The sequence below is a fragment of the Delphinapterus leucas genome, chromosome 10 (assembly GCF_059928025.1).
Source record: "Delphinapterus leucas isolate spDelLeu-1000000601 "Yukka" chromosome 10, BTC_Dleu_Yukka2, whole genome shotgun sequence".
Classification (NCBI taxonomy): Eukaryota; Metazoa; Chordata; class Mammalia; order Artiodactyla; family Monodontidae; genus Delphinapterus; species Delphinapterus leucas.
This window is the reverse complement of record NC_143138.1, coordinates 8950346-8971312: the sequence shown is the minus strand read 5'-3', so window position 1 is coordinate 8971312 and position 20967 is coordinate 8950346. Positions and strand designations below refer to the sequence as shown.

The following is a 20967-nucleotide window of genomic DNA, read 5'->3' as shown; positions in this document are numbered from 1 at the left end:
ATTAAATGTACGTGATAATATACAATATTACACATTATATATGTAATAATATATGATATATGTGATAATATATGATATTACATATTACATATGTAATAATATATATTATTTATATATTATTTTATGTGTCAAATATTGTGTGATAAAAATTTAAAACAAAGTATTAAAATTAAAGTTTATTCATGAGACAGCATATAAAAGCTTTCCTAACTGATCTATTTATTTCTTCCCAGTTTATTTCATACATATTCATCACTACATCTGTGACATTCACTATTTATTTTATTTAAATCTCGTGCAATAATTTTAGAAATAGTGTCAAGCACAGTGGATGTTTAGACCAAGTAAATAGTGCTGTAAGGAAGAAAATAAGGACATTATAGAGAACTGTATGAATGTTGCATGCTATATTTATCCCCAAATCGGTTAAAATCAAAATAAATCACATTCTAGTCATCTGACTTTCATTCATAAGCAGAGAGAAAGAATAAAAAAAATATATTACCATAATTTAGTGCACTTGTTTATCCTATTGGTGTATAATGAGCCAAGTCAGTTTCTTTGCCACCGTATTATACTAAACAGATGAATCCTTCCTTAAAATGTTAGAAAACAGGAAAGATATCTTTTTTAATCTACCAATAAGCAAGGTTTGTTTTCCTTAAGAGCCTACCGGTATGCTAAATGCTTCTGAAGATAAATTAGTTACTCGTCCTAATGGTTAAAAAAAGAAGGGGGGGGGAAGAACCTTGAATAGGTTAAGGACCACAGCATCTTCAATGGAGATGAAGCCTTAGAAACATGAGCAATGTAGAAAAAAAGGCAGATGTAGAAAAAGTTAAAATGTCAGGGGAAATAACCAAAAGCATGTTGGAAAAAATAGTGAAAAAGTGGTCTATTCTATATGACTTATCTTAATCAATAAAAATAAATAACTCTAAATTTTTAAAGTATATTCTTCGAAAGAATAAATGAATTTCCTTTCACCAAACAGACAGCTTAGCAAGCAAAGACCTGAGAAATCTCAAGACGTTTATTACTCAGAAATTTTATCTCATGTTGTTAAAGACAAACTGATGTTACTCCTCAATTATATTTTGGAGGAAAACGATTTTATTTTTAATTTGCCCAGAATGCGTATGTAAAACTGAAAGCTGAGTAGAAATTCTAGGCAGTGAATTGCACAGAACAATGCTCACTTGGTATTCATCCTAGGTCTTAAATAAGTGTAGCCTGCCAAATGCAGCCCACGGGACTATTTTCAACTTCATTATCCAATTTCTTTTTCTAGAACCTCTGTTTCATTTCCTCCTTCCTATCAGACATTTAGTTCATGGTTTTTAAAGCTCTTTGCCACAGGGGTAGGAAAGAGGGAAAAGGAAGACAAGAACAGATTTATTTTCCTAACTGAAGCAGCTCTAAACCATCAGTAGATGCGGCAAAGATTGACCATGACAAAGAACTTTAAATTGTTAGGTTCTTATAGCCTGAGTGTCTCAAATGCTTCATGATTTCAGCAATGTGGGAAGGGATATTCAGTCAACCTTTCAGAGGAACGGTGTGGCTGTGGTGACTTCTCTGCTCTTCTTAGACTTGTGTTTCTGCAAGAGTGTCATTAAAGGGTCATATTTGATATGGGCCTCCCAGAGATCCCATGGTGGGTGAGGGGAGAGAAAACAGAAGGAAGACACTTTAAGGTGTCCGCGCATCACAGCGTCACTACTCAGACAAACCCCAAACAACCCTGGAGACTTCACAGGCTGGTCCAAGGGATAGAGAAGCTGGACAACCGGAAATTATTTCCACTAATGATACCTAGTTAGGAAGCTAACTAGATTTAAAAAAATGACTTTCCATTGGAATCCTACGTAGCTAAATTACTCTGCCAAAATATCCCACTGTAATTAGAAGATACAACAAGGATAAAGCAATAAAAAAATCATGAAATCTAAATGCCATAAAGAGAACCATAGATCCTTCTATTCAATTCTACACATTAACAGAGAGTGTTGGAACTCTACCCACCTTCCTTTCTTCCTCCCCTCCCACAGGCTGTTGTACATCGAAAGCATTTTTTCATATTACCTGGGAAAATAATCAGTATGCTTTCTGTGATGAAAACCGATCTTTGCTTTTAAGCTTTTTATTCTTCACACAAAATTTACCCATTATAACTAGTGAAAGAACAAAATCCAGATAAATAAAAGTTAATCACCTTCCTCTGCCCCTTCTCTCACCATTGCAACAAATCACCACAGTCAACTGAAATAATTAACATTTTTTAAAAGCTGCATAACATCCCAAAATATGAAGGTGCTACAATTGATGCAATTATTCCCGGCAATGACTAACATTTGGGTTATTTTAGTTGTCTTAGGTTTTTGTCATTTCACAAAGAATACTGCACCACGTGAACACACATATGCACACACATATGGGAACACAGTACCATCAGTACTCATTATACTGGTAACTTGATTGCTATGGGACAGTCTCCCAAACAGGACTTTCAGAAAAGCTGCAACCATCTTTCATATTCCCACCAGCAAAATAGTAACATGTGGGAAACAGTTACAGAATATGCTATGCAGTTAAAACATTTCACAAAGCAAAGTCCATAGACTTTTAGGTATCAATCGGTTTAAGGTGATTTTTAACTTTGGGATATGTTTACACTGATTCGTTTAGAGAGGCTGCAATAATAAGATATTTATACAGGAATCTCTGCATGAATAAAGCCTATACTGGGGTTGATTTTAATTTACCTTTTTTTGACACTTCTGCCCCATTGAGTTCTTTTTGTGCTTCTTCAATTTTGTCTAAGAAAAACAGCAACAAAAAATTATAAGTCAATTCATCATACACAAATAAGAATACAGTAAAACAAATATTATTACTTATAAACAGTACCTGACGCATAGTAATAAATATTTGTTGAATGAATTATTTATGAAACAAATATGTGTAAACTGTTAAAGTAATAATAAAGTCCTTTTAAAAATTATACTTATAATTTTATGTCTTAGTCACAAGGACTACTTCCAACTGTTTCCACAATGCACGTAATTAGTGCATTTTAAATACTGAACCATAGTTTAAAAATGTTTAGCTGAGTAATAAAAGTATGTAAACATAATACTTTCTTTAGGAAGACACACAGATTTTATTAGAGAGATACAGCAAATGCCTACTGGCTTAGAAACAAGTCTAAGCAAAGTTCATAGATAGCCTCAGACCTAAGCCAAACATGGAAGAGATAAAAGAAAGGATTGAAAAATAAAGGAAATGATGGGCTGAAGAGCAGCAACACAATACCCATCACTTTTGCCAACCCCTGATTACAGAATAGTTATCCATGAAGTGTGAGGGTGGAATACTGCATTAAAGAGATACCAGATAAAACTAACGACTACAGAAGTGCTATATATGCACGTAGTTTTGAAAGAAGCAATAACTAACGAAGAGCTGGGATGGATGCCTCAGGAGTGGTTGGGAGAGGGAGGCACATGGGCCCAGAGCCTGTAGGTCTCCCATGTGAGCTTTGAGCACAATTAGATTTTGTAAACAAGCACATGTTCTACTTTGGTAATAATTAATTTAAATTTTATAAGGAGATATATATTTGATGATTTATGACAGCAACCAATTCCAAATCTAATACAGTGGTCTAAGTGCTAATTATAATGGTAAAAGTAACAAAATTCCTAGGGTACTATTTTGTACTGAAATGAATACAGTAACCATAATTATGCAACATTTTAGATAGTCCCTTGGCGTACAGTTTAAATGCTTTCAAAATATTGGTATGTCAGCCATTCATGCCTCCCAGCATCCACCAGCAGCTCCCCAAATGCCCTCTACTGGCCATGGAAGATGCAGCCTCCAAAATAGCATCCTTCCCCAACTAAATAGGGCACAGATCCCACCATATGCCCTTCAAGCTCTGGTTCTATCTGCCTTTTCCCCATCAGCCTTTCCAGAAAAGCCAGAAATCCACAGAACCTTCGATTTACTGATCAAACTTCTTTCAATTGCATGTTGATCCATCCATCCTGCCATATCAGGGCGGGGGCGGGGGGGAGCATCAGAATAAAGGAAACAAGCAATGGTTAATTGTAACTAAATCTTCATCCTGACAAATGCACTCCCCACAGCAATGTCCTATTTGCTTCCTGCTAATTACCAGATCCAGGATAAGATTTGAGGGGAGAAGAGACTATCTTTGGAAATAATACAATTTTTTCTCATTTACAAACTTTAGTTATTTCTCCTGAAATGATGAGTGAAATTGGAAACAGTACTGAAAAAAAAAACACAAACCCTTATTAAATGCAGAAAGTAGATCCTGCACTTAGCAGTACTTTTACTTCAAAAGGAGAATTCCAAATGTATGGGTGAAATCTGGATTAATACAAGTAACAGAAAGACAAGGCCCACTTTTTCAAAAGATAAAATGTACTAAGTACATTGGAGACATTCAAAATGTAAATAAATATTAAATATACAGTCTTTGAGAAACATAAAAATGAAAAGCGCTATTATTTCTCTGCCAGCAGTTTGCCCAAACTTGAGAACCATAAATAATATATACATATATATTATGTATATTCATAGTAGTAATGACTGTGTTTAAGAGTTTATGCACACATAATTTGGCATTATACAATAAAACGACTTTTTATTAATAGAACCAACTGGGACTCAAGGCAGCAAAAACTCATGACTTGACATAATATTTAAAGAATAACTTCTACTTAGTATATTGAGGTTTGGCCACCTTCTATTTGTACTTTAACATAACAAATTCTTGCAAAAATGACCTCAATTTACATTTGTGTATAAATCGGTAGATTTAGGATATCTAGTGTGTTAGGTATAGGCATCTACTTAAATGCCTTTACCTGGAGCTCCAGTTCAATAGGTAAATACAATCTTCAATGAGAGAGCTTATAATAGCCATTATAAGATTTTGCCTCAATTTTTAGAGAAAGTCCTGTTTATAGTTAACCTATGTTTTATAATTCTCCTGATAAAATATGATGTTTTAAAGACACTCTCCAAAACTACAGAGAAAGTACTCATTTATTATATGCTCTTGATTGGTTCAGACAAGGCAATTCACTAGCATTTAAAAGCAACATTTATCATTTTTTTCACTATGACCCAGAGTAAGAAAGATATGTTTACATTCCAACCAATTACACATGTGTATCTTTATTATGTATATACATAATTCAGAAACCAACTTACCCAACTTACTCTAATTTCTATCCTTTCCTAGTAAAACTGGAAAATGCTGCCTTGCTCACACACACTGATTTCACAACCCACTGCTGGAGCAAAGCTGCAGCTTGAAACTCACTGATAGAAAGAGCAGTTCTCAACCAAGGGCAACACTTCCCAGCCAGGACATATCTCATTGTAAGCCCTGATTGGCAGGGGGGTGCGTGTGGTTTATGATGGGATCTCAGATTCTGAGACATCTTCCATCATGCCCTCCCCAGTGTCACTGTTATCTGAGGTAATAATTTCACAAAGACTACACATTCAGAAATAAACAGTAGTTTCTCTGTTGCTTAAAAATAAAAACAGATATATATGCAAAATTGACATTCACACCAGCGGTAAATCTAAAATAAGTAACATATTCTTACTGTAATGAGTTCTTACCGTATTTAAATTAAGATGTAATTCTAATTAATTCAGTTTTTACTAAATACACTTGGAGTTGTTACCTGGAAAAGATCCCAGCAACACATGAATGGATCCATAATTGTCCCTAAGATCCAGAAGGGCCCATGGCTGAAAGAGTGGCAGGCCGAGAGGAAGGGTACTGACAGTGTAGGTTAGATTTTGGTTCTGCAACTATTAAAAAGGTACACCTTCTTACAGTTTTTCTTCTCTGGTAAAGCACAGAAACTATTTGTTAACGGTAAAGGCTATGAACAATCTTGTTTAATGCCTTACATATTTTAAAACTTTTGTTTGTACAAGAAAACAATGCAAAACATTTTGTTTTCATCATAGGTAAATAACTGTAAATAAAGAAAAAAATGTTGATTTGCGGAGCATAATCTGAAACCATTGAGCCAAAAAAAAAAAAAAAAAAAGCCCTGGAGCCCTTAGGAAACCACCGTTCTTTTGGGGTTCTGGGAAGAAGACTAGATAATTAAAAACAAATCATTTAGAAAAATAAAGCAATCTTCAAATGAGAGCTCACAGCAAGTGCCTGCTCTCTGACCCTTTTCACCCTGCGGTGAAGTGGGGGCGATGGGCCTCCTGTACCATCTCAGATCCTCGACACCACTCCTCAAGAGCCCTGCGACTCAGTACATAAATCATAGCTTTGGGGACCAACTCATTAAATTGTTAGGATTTCGTTCAACAACTGCTGAGGGTTTTATATTGCACTGAATGTCTGCCTGGTGTCAGGTACAAAAGGAAGAACCAGAAATATAAAGCTAAAAGAATGGCTCCCCTGGAGGACCTTACGGATTATTCTACCTCTTAAACAAGCATTTTAACATCAATTTGACGGTAAATATAAAGCCTGATTCCCTGTGCAGCGAACACAGTTGTCTGTCATCCCACTCCCTCCTCTGCAGCTCCAGCCACACCCCTGCGCAGGCTCCCTCAGGTCCCTGAGACTCTTCCAGCTAGCTGCCCTCCCACCCCACCCCTTCAGGATGTCACCTCCTCTAGGAAACCTGCTCTGACACCCTCCTCAGAGCCATTGCTTTCTTCTCTGTGCCACCACCCCTGCATGTAGGATACGTCTCTCCACAGCTATGTATCTGGTGATCATTAGTAACAACGACAGTAAGGCGGACTGAGTGATTTACTGGTCTTAAAAATGCGGACGATAACCTGCCAAGTGACACACAGAAGCACGGGTACATTCTGAAAAAGGGAAAAAGGAGCATCTGCACACAAACTGAAACTGGCATTAGGTGGTTTCACGTAAGAGCCTGGCGTTTCATCTTCCTTAATGTTATAAATGATTCCTACATTTGGGAAATTGCATCAGTGCACTGAAAGCAGCTGAATCAACTATTTATCACTCCATTAGATTATCAAGGAGTTAAATGATCTCTCCCCTAATTCTAGTAGCTCATCCTTCTCTCCTGCTGTTCTGACAGGCACCCATAACTTCTGCTCTGACACCTAGAGGCTCTCCTTCTTCACTGAGCCCTAAAAACAGAAAGTGGAAACACTAACAGTAAATTTTATGAAGTAGATCCTAAGGAACTGTAAAAGGCGGAAAGAGATACCATCTGATTGAAAAAAGATCACCATATGTGACTGCACTATTTTTACTACTGAATAAACCTAACTCCCATGTCCCTCATCACACGTCAGTACAAGCCCCCTGTTCTCACTGGTAATGGCTAGAGCTATTTCAATAAGGCTAGATATATGACAATGACGTGATGTTAAAAATGCATCCAATACCCATAACCACGTATGCATGGTCGTCTAAATGATGATCCCAATGTTCACTACTAAATCAGCTAAGGAAACCTACCTTTATAAGTAACACGTTTTAACCTGTAAGTTACACATCTTTCCTATCTCTAGACCTATGTCTTTCAGGGAGTCAGACTCTACAATAATGCCGAAAATGATAGTCTAGACTAGTAATATTTCAAACTGAAAAATATTGCTTGAAATAAGTAAAAAACAAAAGAGAGAGAGACTCAACTCGGCACTCATGAATTTGAAAACTGTGATTTACTAGTAAAAATTCTAGAAAAAAATAAAATTACTCAACTTGATCCAGAAAGAGAAAAACTCAACTAGAATAACGAGGGATGATTGAGAAAGTTACCAGAGAACAACACAGAATTACTTTTTGAGAGGTTAAAGGCCAAGATGGTTTTATTATCAAATTCTTACCAATTCTGAAGAATAAAGCATTTCCTAAACTATCCCAGAGTACAAGCTAACACAAAAGGTGTTCTAAACCATTTTTAAAAGCTGCTATAACCCTGATATCAAAATGTGACTGCAGGGGCAGAAGAATCAACACTCCATACAAGCCTCACAAATGAATATGCATGTAACAACCTACATCCAGAAGTGCATTCCACAATTAGAAAGCCACGTCCAAGCAGGGTACACAGTAAGCGTGCAAAGACATTGCAGTATTAGGAAGCATGTTATTAGCATCTGTAACAGGACAGGACGGGGGTGGGGGGAAGGTAATTTAAATAATGTCCAGCATGTACTTGATTAAAACACCTATCTCTAGTGTAAACAAAAACAAACCAAAAAACCCTCCACGATAAATAAAAACAGGATATGCTTCATCATATTAACGAAGTGGTATTCTAATAAACACCCTAAAACAGAGAAATTAGCCAATAACCTATCACTTCCTTTAGGAAGCCTTCCCTGACCCTTCCCCCAGGCCCTGGTCTGCGCCCCCAGCACAGTGTTCTAAGGCCCAGAGCAGCATTCATCACAGGATATTCCGAGAGCCTGCACGCTCACCCGCCTTCTTCATTAAAACTATATCTTATTCAACAGAGTACACAGGTGCTTAGATCACTAGAGCCTCAACACATAGTTGTTCAATAGAGGAATTGCTATTGCCGTATTTACGGTAGCATTTATGTTAAATTAACAATTACTTGGGGACAATTTTACATGTAAAACAACAAAGGACTAGTTAAAGAACTATAGTACTTCCATACAATAGAATATTATTTAGCCATTAAAAATGTTTTAAAAATACTTACTGATAGAAAAAAATGCTCAAAGTGTATTACGTAAAAACATTTTGTGCCACATAGAGGTACATGTACATATACATACACACACAGATCTATAAAGAAATAGGCCCAAATGTAATGATTAGCTGAGGGTAGAATATTAACAGCTTTAATGTTATTTCTATTTTCTTCAATTACTCAATTATCTATAATAACTATTTTATTATAAAAATAACTATTATTTAAATTTAATAAAAACTAAAAACCCTAAAAATGCGATCAAATTTTTTTTTAAATATGTCAGCTGGCTATAGGTTCTAAATTCCAAATTTCCAGATCATATGAAAGACTCTGGGTGGTTTCTAAAACATAAAAACATTAATATAGTGAATGGTTCATTCAGTTCAGAATATATTTATCAGCTCCTGTGGGCTAGCTCTAAGGATACACAAAGATGAATAATCTTACAGGTAGGAACTTATAGAAGTAAATGAGCAATCCCTCTACACGCAGTAACTGTGTGACTAAGTCCGTGGGGTCCTAGGGGAACACTGAAGGGTGTGACTGCGGCTGTCCTGGAAATAGGAAGACTGGTCCTGCAACACCTTCATGGAAGAAATAATACATGGGCTGAATACGCAGAGAAGAAAAGGAGAGATCTTGTCTAGAGGAGGAGGAAATTCAGGGAGGGGAGCATGAGGCGGATGGAGAGACAAAGACGCAGAAAACAAGACAGAGGTCAGGCACTCCCAGTGGTCTGCAGCATAAATCCGGAGACAACAGGTCTAAGCACACAGGATTTGAGAGCTACCGTCTTACATAACTGGTTGCTAAAACCATACCACAGGGTAGGTGGAAGCAAAAATATAACTATTCTATGAAGTAATTTGGCCATAGGCATCAAGACCCTTGAAACCCATCTCTGTATTTTAATATATTGATTCAACTATTGGAAATCTAGACTGAGGCTATGAAAGGAGTGGAACAAAGGCTATTCATCAGAGTACTTTTCATAACAGAAAAAAACCTAAATAACCAATGACACCCGGCATATAGCAGATGCTCAATAAACATGCGTTGAATACTTGAGAAATGGTTAAGTAAATCATGGTACCTTCATATAATAGAATATCAAAGAAAAACTATATTATAGGCTTCTAGAAGGACCTACTGAATCAGAAACTATAGAAATGGTGGCCCAGATTGTATAAGTTTTGAAAGCTTTGACAAGTGGTTTTAATGGGCCACCTACCCTCCAGTTAAGAATCCTTGGGATGAGTAGAGAAACCCAAGAGAAAGACAAAAAAAAAAGAAAAGAAAAGAATGGCTGAAAAAAAATTAGGAGAACCAAAAACAATTTGGCCACAGAAGTCAAGAAAACAGTGTTTCATTATCAAATCAGTAGATGATGCAACTGATAAAGACTGAAAAAGCTTCACTGGATTGAGCAATTAAGAGGTCCTGGTGATGCTTCCCAGAGCCTGCAGTGGAATGAGAGGGCGGAGGGCAGAGGGCTGAGAAAGTGATGGGACAGGAGGTGGAGGACAGAATAGAGCAGAACTGTCTTTCAAAACACTCAGCAAAAAACAAGAGAGTGAACTTGGGGGCCAGAGAGAAACACACAGTCAAGGGTGGGTTGTCTGATTTGATGTGTTTTTCAAAGATGTTTATAAACCCAAGGGAAGGAACCAATAAAAAGGGAGTAAAGATACAGGCGAGAGTGTGGGATGTGAAGGGCAAGGCACTGAAGAAAGTGGGGGCCAGCGTCAAGTCCGGGTGGAGGGCTGGTTCTGAATAGGGAAACACCCAGGGCGATTCCCTGAGGTCAGAGGGAAGAGAAGGAGAAGGATGTGTTGGGTAAAGTCTGCTGATGAGAAGGATGAGTTAGAGGGAGTTCATATCCAACTTTCACAATTTTATTGAGGTAAGAGGCATGGTTGTCCACAAAGAAAAAGGAGTATAGCGTTTATGTTAAGGGGTCTTAGAGACCGGTAAAAATTAGACAGAGTTATTGATGGGAATGGACGAACTGACCAATATTAAGGACAAATAAAAGCACTGAAGAATAGCAACTAGGGATCCATGAATGTAGAAATCCACATTCTTCCTTGAGCCCCTCCCACGAATTTAGCAGACATAATACAGTCATTATCTGATGCATAGCTATGGGGACCTCTCATAGTTGTCTTTAATTTTATCTATTTTGTCTTGTTTTTTCTTGTGAATTTTTATTTCAAAGGGCATCCTATACTTCAAATCTGCAAATGTAGGTTGAAAGCCATAAATAGTGATGTTAGACAACGAACGCACGGTCAAATATAATCTGATGATACCTAAAGAATATCTGGAAACTTAAAGCCACCAGTTAAAACAATTCTTAAAGCAATCTATTTATATATTTGCCCATTTAAGAATGAACCAATAATGAAAAATTCTACAAGACGAAAAACCTGGTTTCTCTGACAAATAATCTGCAAAGAAAGAGAACTGGAAATGGTACCTATAGATCAAAGAAACATAAAAGACATATCAAACTACAGAATATGTGGACCTTATTTGCCCCGATTCTAACAAAATGTTTAAAGACTTGTATCACTGCAGAGAACTGGAAATTTAAGCACGCATTAATATGATCAGTTATGAATTACTTTTCTTCAGTTTCATAAATGTATTGTGATTATGTGAAAAAAATATTCCTTGTCTTTCAGAGCTTATATAATAAAAACCTATCAATGAAATGCTATATCTGAGGTCTTAAAACACTGTGGGAGGGGACATGCCCAGAGGAGGCAAGGAAACCAGACTGGCTATCAGGTGTGAATTGCTAAGCTGGATGATAGGTGAGCAGAGGTTTATCACGCCATTCTATTTGTAATCATTTTGAAACTCTCATAATCAAAAGTATAAAAAAAGGACAAAAGAAGGAGCCCAATCTGAAAATTAAAAAAACTAATTACCAAGGTATTCTTTACGTATTGTTAGTGTTATAGTTCAAATAATAATCACAAGCCAGAAACAATATAGAACAGTGGGAAGGAAACGAAGCTAAGTAGCTAATGGCCAAGCACACAGTAGGCCTTTAATCAAGGTCACTGCCCCCAGACATAACTGGAGCCAAGAGGAAATTAAATAATTTCTAAGCTGCTACTAGGAGTCCGGTTTGTACACACCAAAGTTGAAAAGGATAATGAAAAGAATAAATAATGATTTCTAGAAATATGATCTCCAGTGTCCTTAATTCCTTTTGGTGGGGCAGGGGGAGGGGAAGAATTTGAAGACCGTAAAGCTTTCCAAGGTACAAAGTTAAAAAAAAAAAAAAAAATCAAAAAACAAAACCTAAGGAGCAGAACAATGTATACAGTATACATCTATTTGTGTCAAAATATAAGAATGGGTGTGTCTGTGTGTCTGTGTGTGGGAAGTGATACTTAAATCACTCACTGCTGTTGGTGTTTACAGTCACCCCTGGCGAAAGGGAGCCAGGCGAGAAAGACATATATTTCATTGTATTTTTCTACTTTCTTTTCCGTTTGAATCAGTTAACCTCGTGAGATTTACTTTAGATCTGAAATTCAAACAATGGTATACGGTACAAGAAGGAAACAGTATTTCAACCAGATTAACCTGGGCATACTGGCACCTTAGGTTCCAAGTCATTTTTCACATTTGTGGGCACACACACACATGCAGACACACAAACATGCCCACACACGCATATACATACACATACATACACACGCATATACAAACACATACACACACACTTCATACACACATATACACACCATACACACCCACACACATAAACCCACACACACATACACACACACACACACACACAAACCCACACACGCACACACACACATCACTGTTTAAAATAAAATGACACAAAAACTATAGGGACACTGTCTTTTTTTGTTTTAAAATTAGAACATCTCCATCCTATTCCAATACTGTTCCAATACTGATCCATCACTTTTTCAATTAAAAAAAAGAAGAAAATGAAACTTCAAAATGTCTCTATTAAAAAAAAATCCATATGATCACTGTGTAGCCTCTCCTAGGAAGTGAATGATATACACACACACAAACACACATGCTCTTTGCACACGATCTTAGGAACCGTAGGATCTACGGAGACCCTAAATCCAGGTTCTGATAGAGACTTGATCTACACTGTCACTGTCCTGCATTCTGGACGAGGATTCGAAGGTACATTTTCACAGTAATAATGAACATGTTTGTATTTTTCAGTTGTTAAATTTCTTAATTTCTCCCCAAATTATATAACGATGTATCTCTTACTAGTATAAAACTATTCTTATTTAGCCACATGAAAAAAAGAGGGGGACAAGTAGGTAACTGGAACAAACAATCTGTTCCTTTTCCTCATTTACCAGCCTGATTATATTTAACAACAAGAGTGGAGGAGAGTAGACAAGAAAGAAGAAAGTACTGGTATCAATACATCAGGCATTGTGCTCGGCACAGTACATCTCATTCCATCCTTAGCACCTACCATGTGCAAAGCTTTGAGCTATATGTAGTGTCTTCCCTTGAGAACCCAGGCTCTAGCGGAGATGAAAATACGCTAATGAACTAAAATATGTTAGTGTATAAGTACCTCTAATGTACAGTAAACAATGATACCCTCACAATAACAAAAGGAAGAAAGGACAAAGAAGCAAAGCTCTCATAGTACGTACCCCACCATAATCAATCTACTTCTGCTCACAATGGTGTACAGTGCAAAGCACTGTAGTGGTGAGATCTCCCACTGGGTGTCCGTCATCCTGGGATAGCAAACTCAGGAACCAAAGGATCAGAGCACTCTCTGGTTCCTCCACCTTACCAGCCTGGGAGGCTTCCCAGAGTCTCTTAACTCTTTTAGACAACCATCTGCTTAACATTATAAAAACTTCCACTGATAGCAAGAATGTATTATCTACTCATTTAGAACTTCTGGCTTCTGGTAAGGGCAGAGTGGCTTATATGGGACTCTGGTATCAACACAATAAAACTATGCACAAAATATTTAAATAAATAAATAAATAAACAGGAAGGTACTGGACAGTGACCAAAAGCAGGCAAAAATTGGATGGGATTTGACCCTAGAGGGATGAGAAGCACATGGAGTAAGACCCACATTTCAATGACTCTTTCCAGAAGGGCAGTCACCAGACTGTGAAAAGCACGCCTCAAGTAGAAAGCAGCAGGTATACTGGGCTGAGGAGGCAGAGGGAGAGTCTGGGGTGCTGCAAAAGCTGCAAATTGAGTGGGGAAAATCCCAGAAAAAGGGAGGCCCAGAGGAGAGCCCAGAATGTGGGAACAAGCCCTTCAAGTCTTTGGCTGAGTCTTGAACTGCTTGTGTGGAGGGTGAGACTCCAAGGAGCTTGAGGGAAAGCAAACACAGGCAGGCTGAAAAAAACTGAGCAAAGTATCAGCAGAAGCTTTCAGTATTGGTACAGAGAACACAGAATTTGGAATTCAGGTCCAGCCACGAGAGACAGGCCAGGTGAAAACCCTGTTATTTCCACTGAAATCTCAGAAGGCCACACCTTAAAATTAACTTCGCATCCTGGAATCAGGGCAAATCAAACAGACTACTCCGAAAACCCTAAAATCCATCTTCTACAAGTTTCAGAAGATCTAATAGTAATTCAACTGTCTGCTAAAACAAAACTCAGCAATCTTTAGATGAAGACGACAGAATCCAGAGCCTATAAAACATAACCAACCACATTGTTGTTTATATAAGAAAAAATTACTAGGCGTGTGAACCATGAAACTGTGACACACAGAGTGAGAAAGCAGTAAAAAGAATTAGACCTGCACATGACAAAGATGTTGTAAATAATGACAAGAGATTTAAACTATAATATATACGGTAAAGAACTTAACAGAAGAAAAAAAAAGATGGATTTTGTGAAGGATAAGAGTAGAGGCATTTCAGAAGAAATATAGAAACTCTTAAAAGAACGGAAATAATATAACAAAAAACACAATATCTAAAATAAAACAACAAATGAAACAGCAAATCTTAGTACCTTCAAGTTATTTCATATTATTTCAAATAAATCTTAAAGTACTAGATTGAAACGATTATTTTTTAAAAAACACAAAACTGAAATAGATGATTTTTTCCCCCCAATCTACTCTCCAGTACACATTACAAATAGCAGGCAAATTATCAGCTCTGAAAATCTTTTGAAAAGCTGAAAGCACTCTTCTTAAAGTTCTTTTTAAATAAATTACTAATTAGTTCATCCTATTAAATACTGGCAAAGTGTGAGAGTTGACATCAATTCCAGGGGGAGTGAAAAGGCTTCTGTGAGGAAAGAGCATGAAGAAAGTTATAAAGTAGAACTAAACATACAGTATATGGGACACCATGAGTAGGTGTTAAATGGCAGAAAGTAAATATGCAGAGTGAGAGGAGAATGTGGTGAAAAGTCCGCATATTGAGTAAGGAATCAGAGAGTCTAAAATGACATGGGAAATTCAGGTTTTGATGGCTGGACCAAAGATGGTACCAGTCTATGTGACACAAAGGCAAATGACCTGCTTTCACCACCATGTATTCACACCTAGCACAACACACACATACAACAGAGTGAGCATTTTATTAACATCTAGGAATCATTCAATCACTTACTATATGAACAAATGAATAAAGAACCAAAACTGGTCCTTTAGGGATGACAAGTCCATCTGCAGACGTGATACTGAATTTGCAACATGAGACCGAAGGGATTAGGGCTTATTCCAGGAAAGATGCTTAAAGAGAAGCCAAACAGAACACGATTGACTGGTTAAGGCTGGACATACAGATTTGGAATTGAGTCTAGACTTCTTTTTATTTTAATAGATTCTGGTTTTATCATGTTTGGTCACTAGAGAACACTGAAAGTGCTTTGTTCTCATACTATTTCAAGTGCATTCTGTAAATAACACTATTATCAGTGAAAAAATTAAAAATCGGCAATAAACTGAAAAAGACACTTCTGGGTGAGAATAACTGGGTACCTAAAATCACACAAGAGGTCTGGGTAGAGCCAAACTTTATCAGTTCTCACTAGTAGACGTTTTTCTACGGTTATGGATCTTGCTTTCAATTTTTGCTCCTAACTGCGGGGATTTGGGCAATGACTTTTTGGAGTGTGAAAATCTTAAATTTTAAAAAAGATCAGGTTCAGGTCAGTAGATATTACGTAATTCAACTTTTTGTGGACATGTGTGCATATTTTTAAAAATGATGTTGCCGTGTCTGCATAAACATTTCTGAAAAAGTGACAATGATTATAAATTTTAATCATTATTTATAATGATTAATATGGGTGGTTACTTCTGAGAAGAGGATACAGAGCAGGGGCAGGAAAAGGGGGAAATGCTCATTTTAAAAACTGTATATGCTTCTATACGAGTTAATTTTTAAAATTAAGTTTATTACTCATATTGAAGAAGATGTATTACTCATTTAAATATATATGTATGTATAAAAATGTATGTATGTATGTATAAATATGGGTAGCCAAATCAAAAATAAAACTTGAATGCCTCAATTCCCTAAAAGTATATAAGTGCTCATTTACTTAAATGCTTAAAAAATACATATTATTACTTATGTGTGTGTACATATATATACACACACATATATCTGTAGATACATATGTATACATATGAATATATATGCATACTTTCAGATTCCTTTTTTCAATATTCTCACTTAAACTCTGTATTCTTTCAAATTATTTGACGCCTGTCTCCTCCTTCCAAATTGAGGCTATTTTAACATTTACCAATCAGAGATAATACCATTATAAATATTGCAACCCACTATTCTTTACACTTTAATTTACCCAATTCAACATGTTAAGTCAAAGTATTCAGAGGTCAGTTAAGAAGTCTGTTTTTTCAACTCAAAACAGTCCAATCTGCATCCCTTCTAAAGGGTACTTCCCTAACCAGCAAGAATCAGAAGGTAAAAGGCTATGAAAAATTCGAAGTAGGTGGTGGAGGGGAAACAACTAAAGTGAAAACAGACAAAGTCTAACAGTTTTAGTCATCACCCACAGATAACGATCTTTATGGCGGGAATTACAGTCAAAATAAACTAAAACACCCTCACGTTCTGTCGTTCATCAAGACTGTCAGGGGCCACTGCTAAGTAACTGTGTAGCACCTTACACCGTCCCTGCCACTGCTGTCACCTCATTTTACTGTGAGCAATTCTTGCTTTAAGGTCTGACTCCTCACCAGCCCAGCAGGCCCACGAGGGCAGGGCAGGTAGGTGCTAACCACTGAGTCCGCACGCCATGCTGGACACACAGCAGGTAAGCTGTCCAATACTCTTAAAACTGGCATCAGATAAATGTCTTAAGTCCTAACCATTCTATACCTTACAAGGCTACTCAAAAGCAGGGAAGAATTAAAATTTGATAACCACAAGAAAAATAGACCTTAAAAAAAAATCCAAACTCAAAAAGTTTAAATTAACTACATCTTTTAAACAATCTTTATTATCTCTTCTGTGCTATAGGTTCATAATTGGCCTACAGTAACTTAGTTCCCCAACTTTTCATAGTTTCACAGAGAAAAACAGAAATAGAAGAAAATATACAGCATACAACAATTTCCAATTACTAATATTCTATGCTATAGTTTTACATGTAAAAGATATGAACTACTGAGTGACCTAGTTCATTACAAAGACAAAATGTAAAGAAGTGCAGAAATCTATAGGTGGTCACCTGTGTGACCCACTATATTAATGGTCAACCACGAACTTAAAAGTTAGCTTTTTATCACTGGCCAACACATTCAGAGAGAAAGTCCCTAAACTGATTTTCAGAAACAAATTTAACACTTAGAAAACACATCATTAAATCTGCTGATTACGTTATATTAAATTTTATCTTAGGAAAATAAATTATTTGGGAACCATTCACATTACTGTTTGAGGCCATTAGCCTAAATAATCAAATAACAGTTCATACAATTTTGTATACGTCTGCAAGTGCATGTTTATAACGGATGTGTGTGTTTGTATAATATATAGTGTGTATGTATCTATTACCTGGTTTGAAATATACCCACCACTCCATTATATGTGTACATGCACATGCCCTCTATTTATTTGTCTTCACCATTACCTAGTATAACAGCTCACAGAAGATAATAATAGCATTGGGCCCTTAGTACAGTTAAGTGGTTACGAACAAACACTTATTTATGACAAATTTTACAATGCATAAAATTCCCAATCTGCAACTCCACAAACCAATCAGTAAAAAAAAAGCCCATATGTTTGCAGCAATCATCACGACTGAAACAATGAACAAATGTCATTTTTTCCACAAAGGAAGTACTTGGCTACCTCCCTCACTGGCAAGGACTCTGGCCAAAAATAACAGTGGTTAGGCTTGTAACCTAGCATGTATGGATCTGATCTGGTCAAGCCAAAAATAGCTCTGGTCATTTACCATCTGCAGGCATTTGTTTTAGAGGCTAACTCTATCATACAGACCAAGTTAGGCAAATTACGGTGAAAACACGCAGAAATATAATTGAGCTTGAGAAAACCTAAAGCTCTTTTCAACATGATTGAAAGCTCTTTTCAACAACATTGTAGCACATGAGAATACCCAGGATACAATTACTTTGGATAGCGAATAAGGTTAACTATTTCTTAAACTCCCTGAAAGATACGTTAAACAAACCAGCAAAACAGAATTAACACATTTATGCATTTCTGAAAGCTGGGGGAGAAACGACAAGTTACCTGTCCGTTACCTGTCCGGATGCATCGCCAGAATCCTTCCCCCTGAAAAGCTTCTTCTGAGAGGAGAAGCAGCGCTGCCTTTGGGGGACGCCCACCTGCAGCTTGCCTGCCCCCAGTGCTGCTTCAAACTCGCGGGTTCCTTCTGGGACCCGCCTCCCCATGCTCCCCTCACACCTGCCTGGGAAGCTCTCATCGTCCTTCTGACCCTACTGGGGAAAAATCTATCAATAATACCTAAAATCTAAGTGCTTGCTGTGTACGGGCACTGCTCTAAGGACCGGATGGTACTCGCTCATTCAGCCCTCCCCAGAAAACCTGCCCAGGAGGGAGGAACCGCCCTTGACCTCTGTTTGACAGAGGAGCGAACCATGGGTCACGGAAGCAAACTTCACAGAGCTAATAAGGAGAAGCCTGTCTGCCGCGCTGAAACCCAGGCACATGGCCTCCAGGATGTGAACCGAACACTACGCTACACTACTTCTCCATATTATTTAAAAGGGCGTCCTGCCTGAGCTGGCAACTCCTCATCTTTCACGTTTGAGCTTGAACACCACGTACTCTTGAAGCCTTTCCTGATCCCCCCGCGGGGGCCACCAGAGTGTGCGCCAACAGCACCCTGGCTCCTCCCGCACGTGTGTGCATGAGGTTGCTCGTTTCAGGCCTGTATCACCTGCTAAAATCATAAACGCCATGATGAACATCTATCACGGTCACCCAACATCCTGGCCTGCAGTATTTACACATACCTTCCCAATCTTTCACGACCAAGCTTAAATCCCAACTCTCTGAAACTTCTATGCGTAAATCCAGAAAAGCAACACTTTCTTACCTTCCTCCACATCCCACAGAAGTTCATCTACTCCATACCACTGTATGGAGTAAAGCATCTATGTAATGGTATTTAATTGTACCCCGTTTGCCTGTTGTTACTCGTGGTCTCACTTATTCCTTAAATTCTCGTGTAAATCTCTCTTCCGTCTCTGAGATGTTTAAGCTATCTAATGGTAGGAAAAGGGATCCCCACATCACAAATGCAAGCCTAGAGACACAGCACGTGTTCAAACGTGGTTGAATTCACATCCTTCAGAGCAAGTGACCAGACTAAAAACGTCTCGACTACTTTTACTCAGGCCCACTGGGAGGATGACAGTGGATGGAAACTTGAGTTGAAAATGTCTTTTCCCAGAGGAAAATGAAGCAGCCAATAACTGACCTAACTGATCAACAGAAGTGGAGTGGGGAAGTGGAGGAGGGGAGGGGGGCGGAGAAACAAGACTCCAGGAAGCTGTCAGGAGACGCAGCCTCTCTCTCCTCTGGCCCCTTTGTCCTCCCTTGGGCTACAGACTTCACAACCGACAGGCCTCAGTTCTGGCTCAAAAATGAATTTCCATTTTACCGTGGTAGAAATCCCTGACAGACACACTCAGATTACACACAATTTCAACAACCTAATTTCGTGGGGGAAAAAAAGGTTTTATCATCACTGCTGAGGAAACGGGCATGACAATCTTGTAATATTAACATTTAAGTTGCAACTACAAGTCAGCGATTTTACTCACTATTATTAACAAAATTTCATTAAATTACGCTTATGATGATCTTACTCAAATAGCACCATTAAACAGCCTGTTGAAGTTATCTGCTGTGGAAAGAGAGGAATTCCCATCAGGCTTCCCTCAATGCTGCGCCACAGAAAGGGCCTGGAATGCCCTGCTCTTACTGCTTGTTAAATGTGGGGTATATACTGGAGCCACCATACGGACGCCCTGCTTTAAGGAATCTGGAAACTTCACAATTATGACTCAAAAGCAAGATAATCATTTGCTGTCCAAAGAATTGATTGCGTTACAAGCGGCTGCACTTGGAGGAGAAATCTCTAGGGCCAGGACAGAAACCTAGGTAGGGACGGCAGGGGCACGCACCGAGGCATGCCACAGTCAAGCGTGAGAGCTCTCACCTCTCTCAAGAGCACATCTGCTCGGTAAAGCACGGCAAAGCATTCAGGTTTTAAATATGCAGTCATTTGGCAGTCACAGACGGTAAGACTCATGGTTTCCAATATTCATGAAGGTCTAGGACATTCAGTAATTTCTAACTTTGCCGAGAAACACATGCGAGTCCCGTGCACAGCGAAGCAGGCACACAGGGTTCACTGGGCCGGTGAGTCAGCCTGCAGACTGCCCTGCGTCCACTCCTCAAACCACCCTTTGTTGTTACGGGTGCAGTATTCCAGCAAACCCTGAGCCCTCTGATTCTCCCTTTAAAAACCTCTCTAAACTGTCCACTGTCACCAGTGGGTCCAAGCCTGCGCCTCTCACTGAGACCTCGGCCACAGCCTCCGCTCAGGCCTGCGCGCCTTTCGTGCCCCTCCCTGCTGGACTCCACACGCAGCCACACCTGCCACAGATGCCAGTCTGCTCCCTCACTTTATTCTCAGTTACAGCATCTTAGCCTTGTCTATTAGCACACTCT

The 20967-nt window shown here is 38.2% G+C and overlaps 1 protein-coding gene across 1 annotated transcript in view; it reads right to left on the bottom strand.

The window, feature by feature from the left end:
- The window catches only part of HIVEP1 (HIVEP zinc finger 1), a 139792-nt gene that overhangs the window by 68965 nt on the left and 49860 nt on the right, over positions 1-20967 (bottom strand). Inside the window, exon 4 of the mRNA XM_089918173.1 lies at positions 2766-2819. Within this exon, the coding sequence (XP_089774299.1) occupies positions 2766-2819 (54 nt within the window). The remainder of the gene's footprint in view (positions 1-2765; positions 2820-20967) is intronic.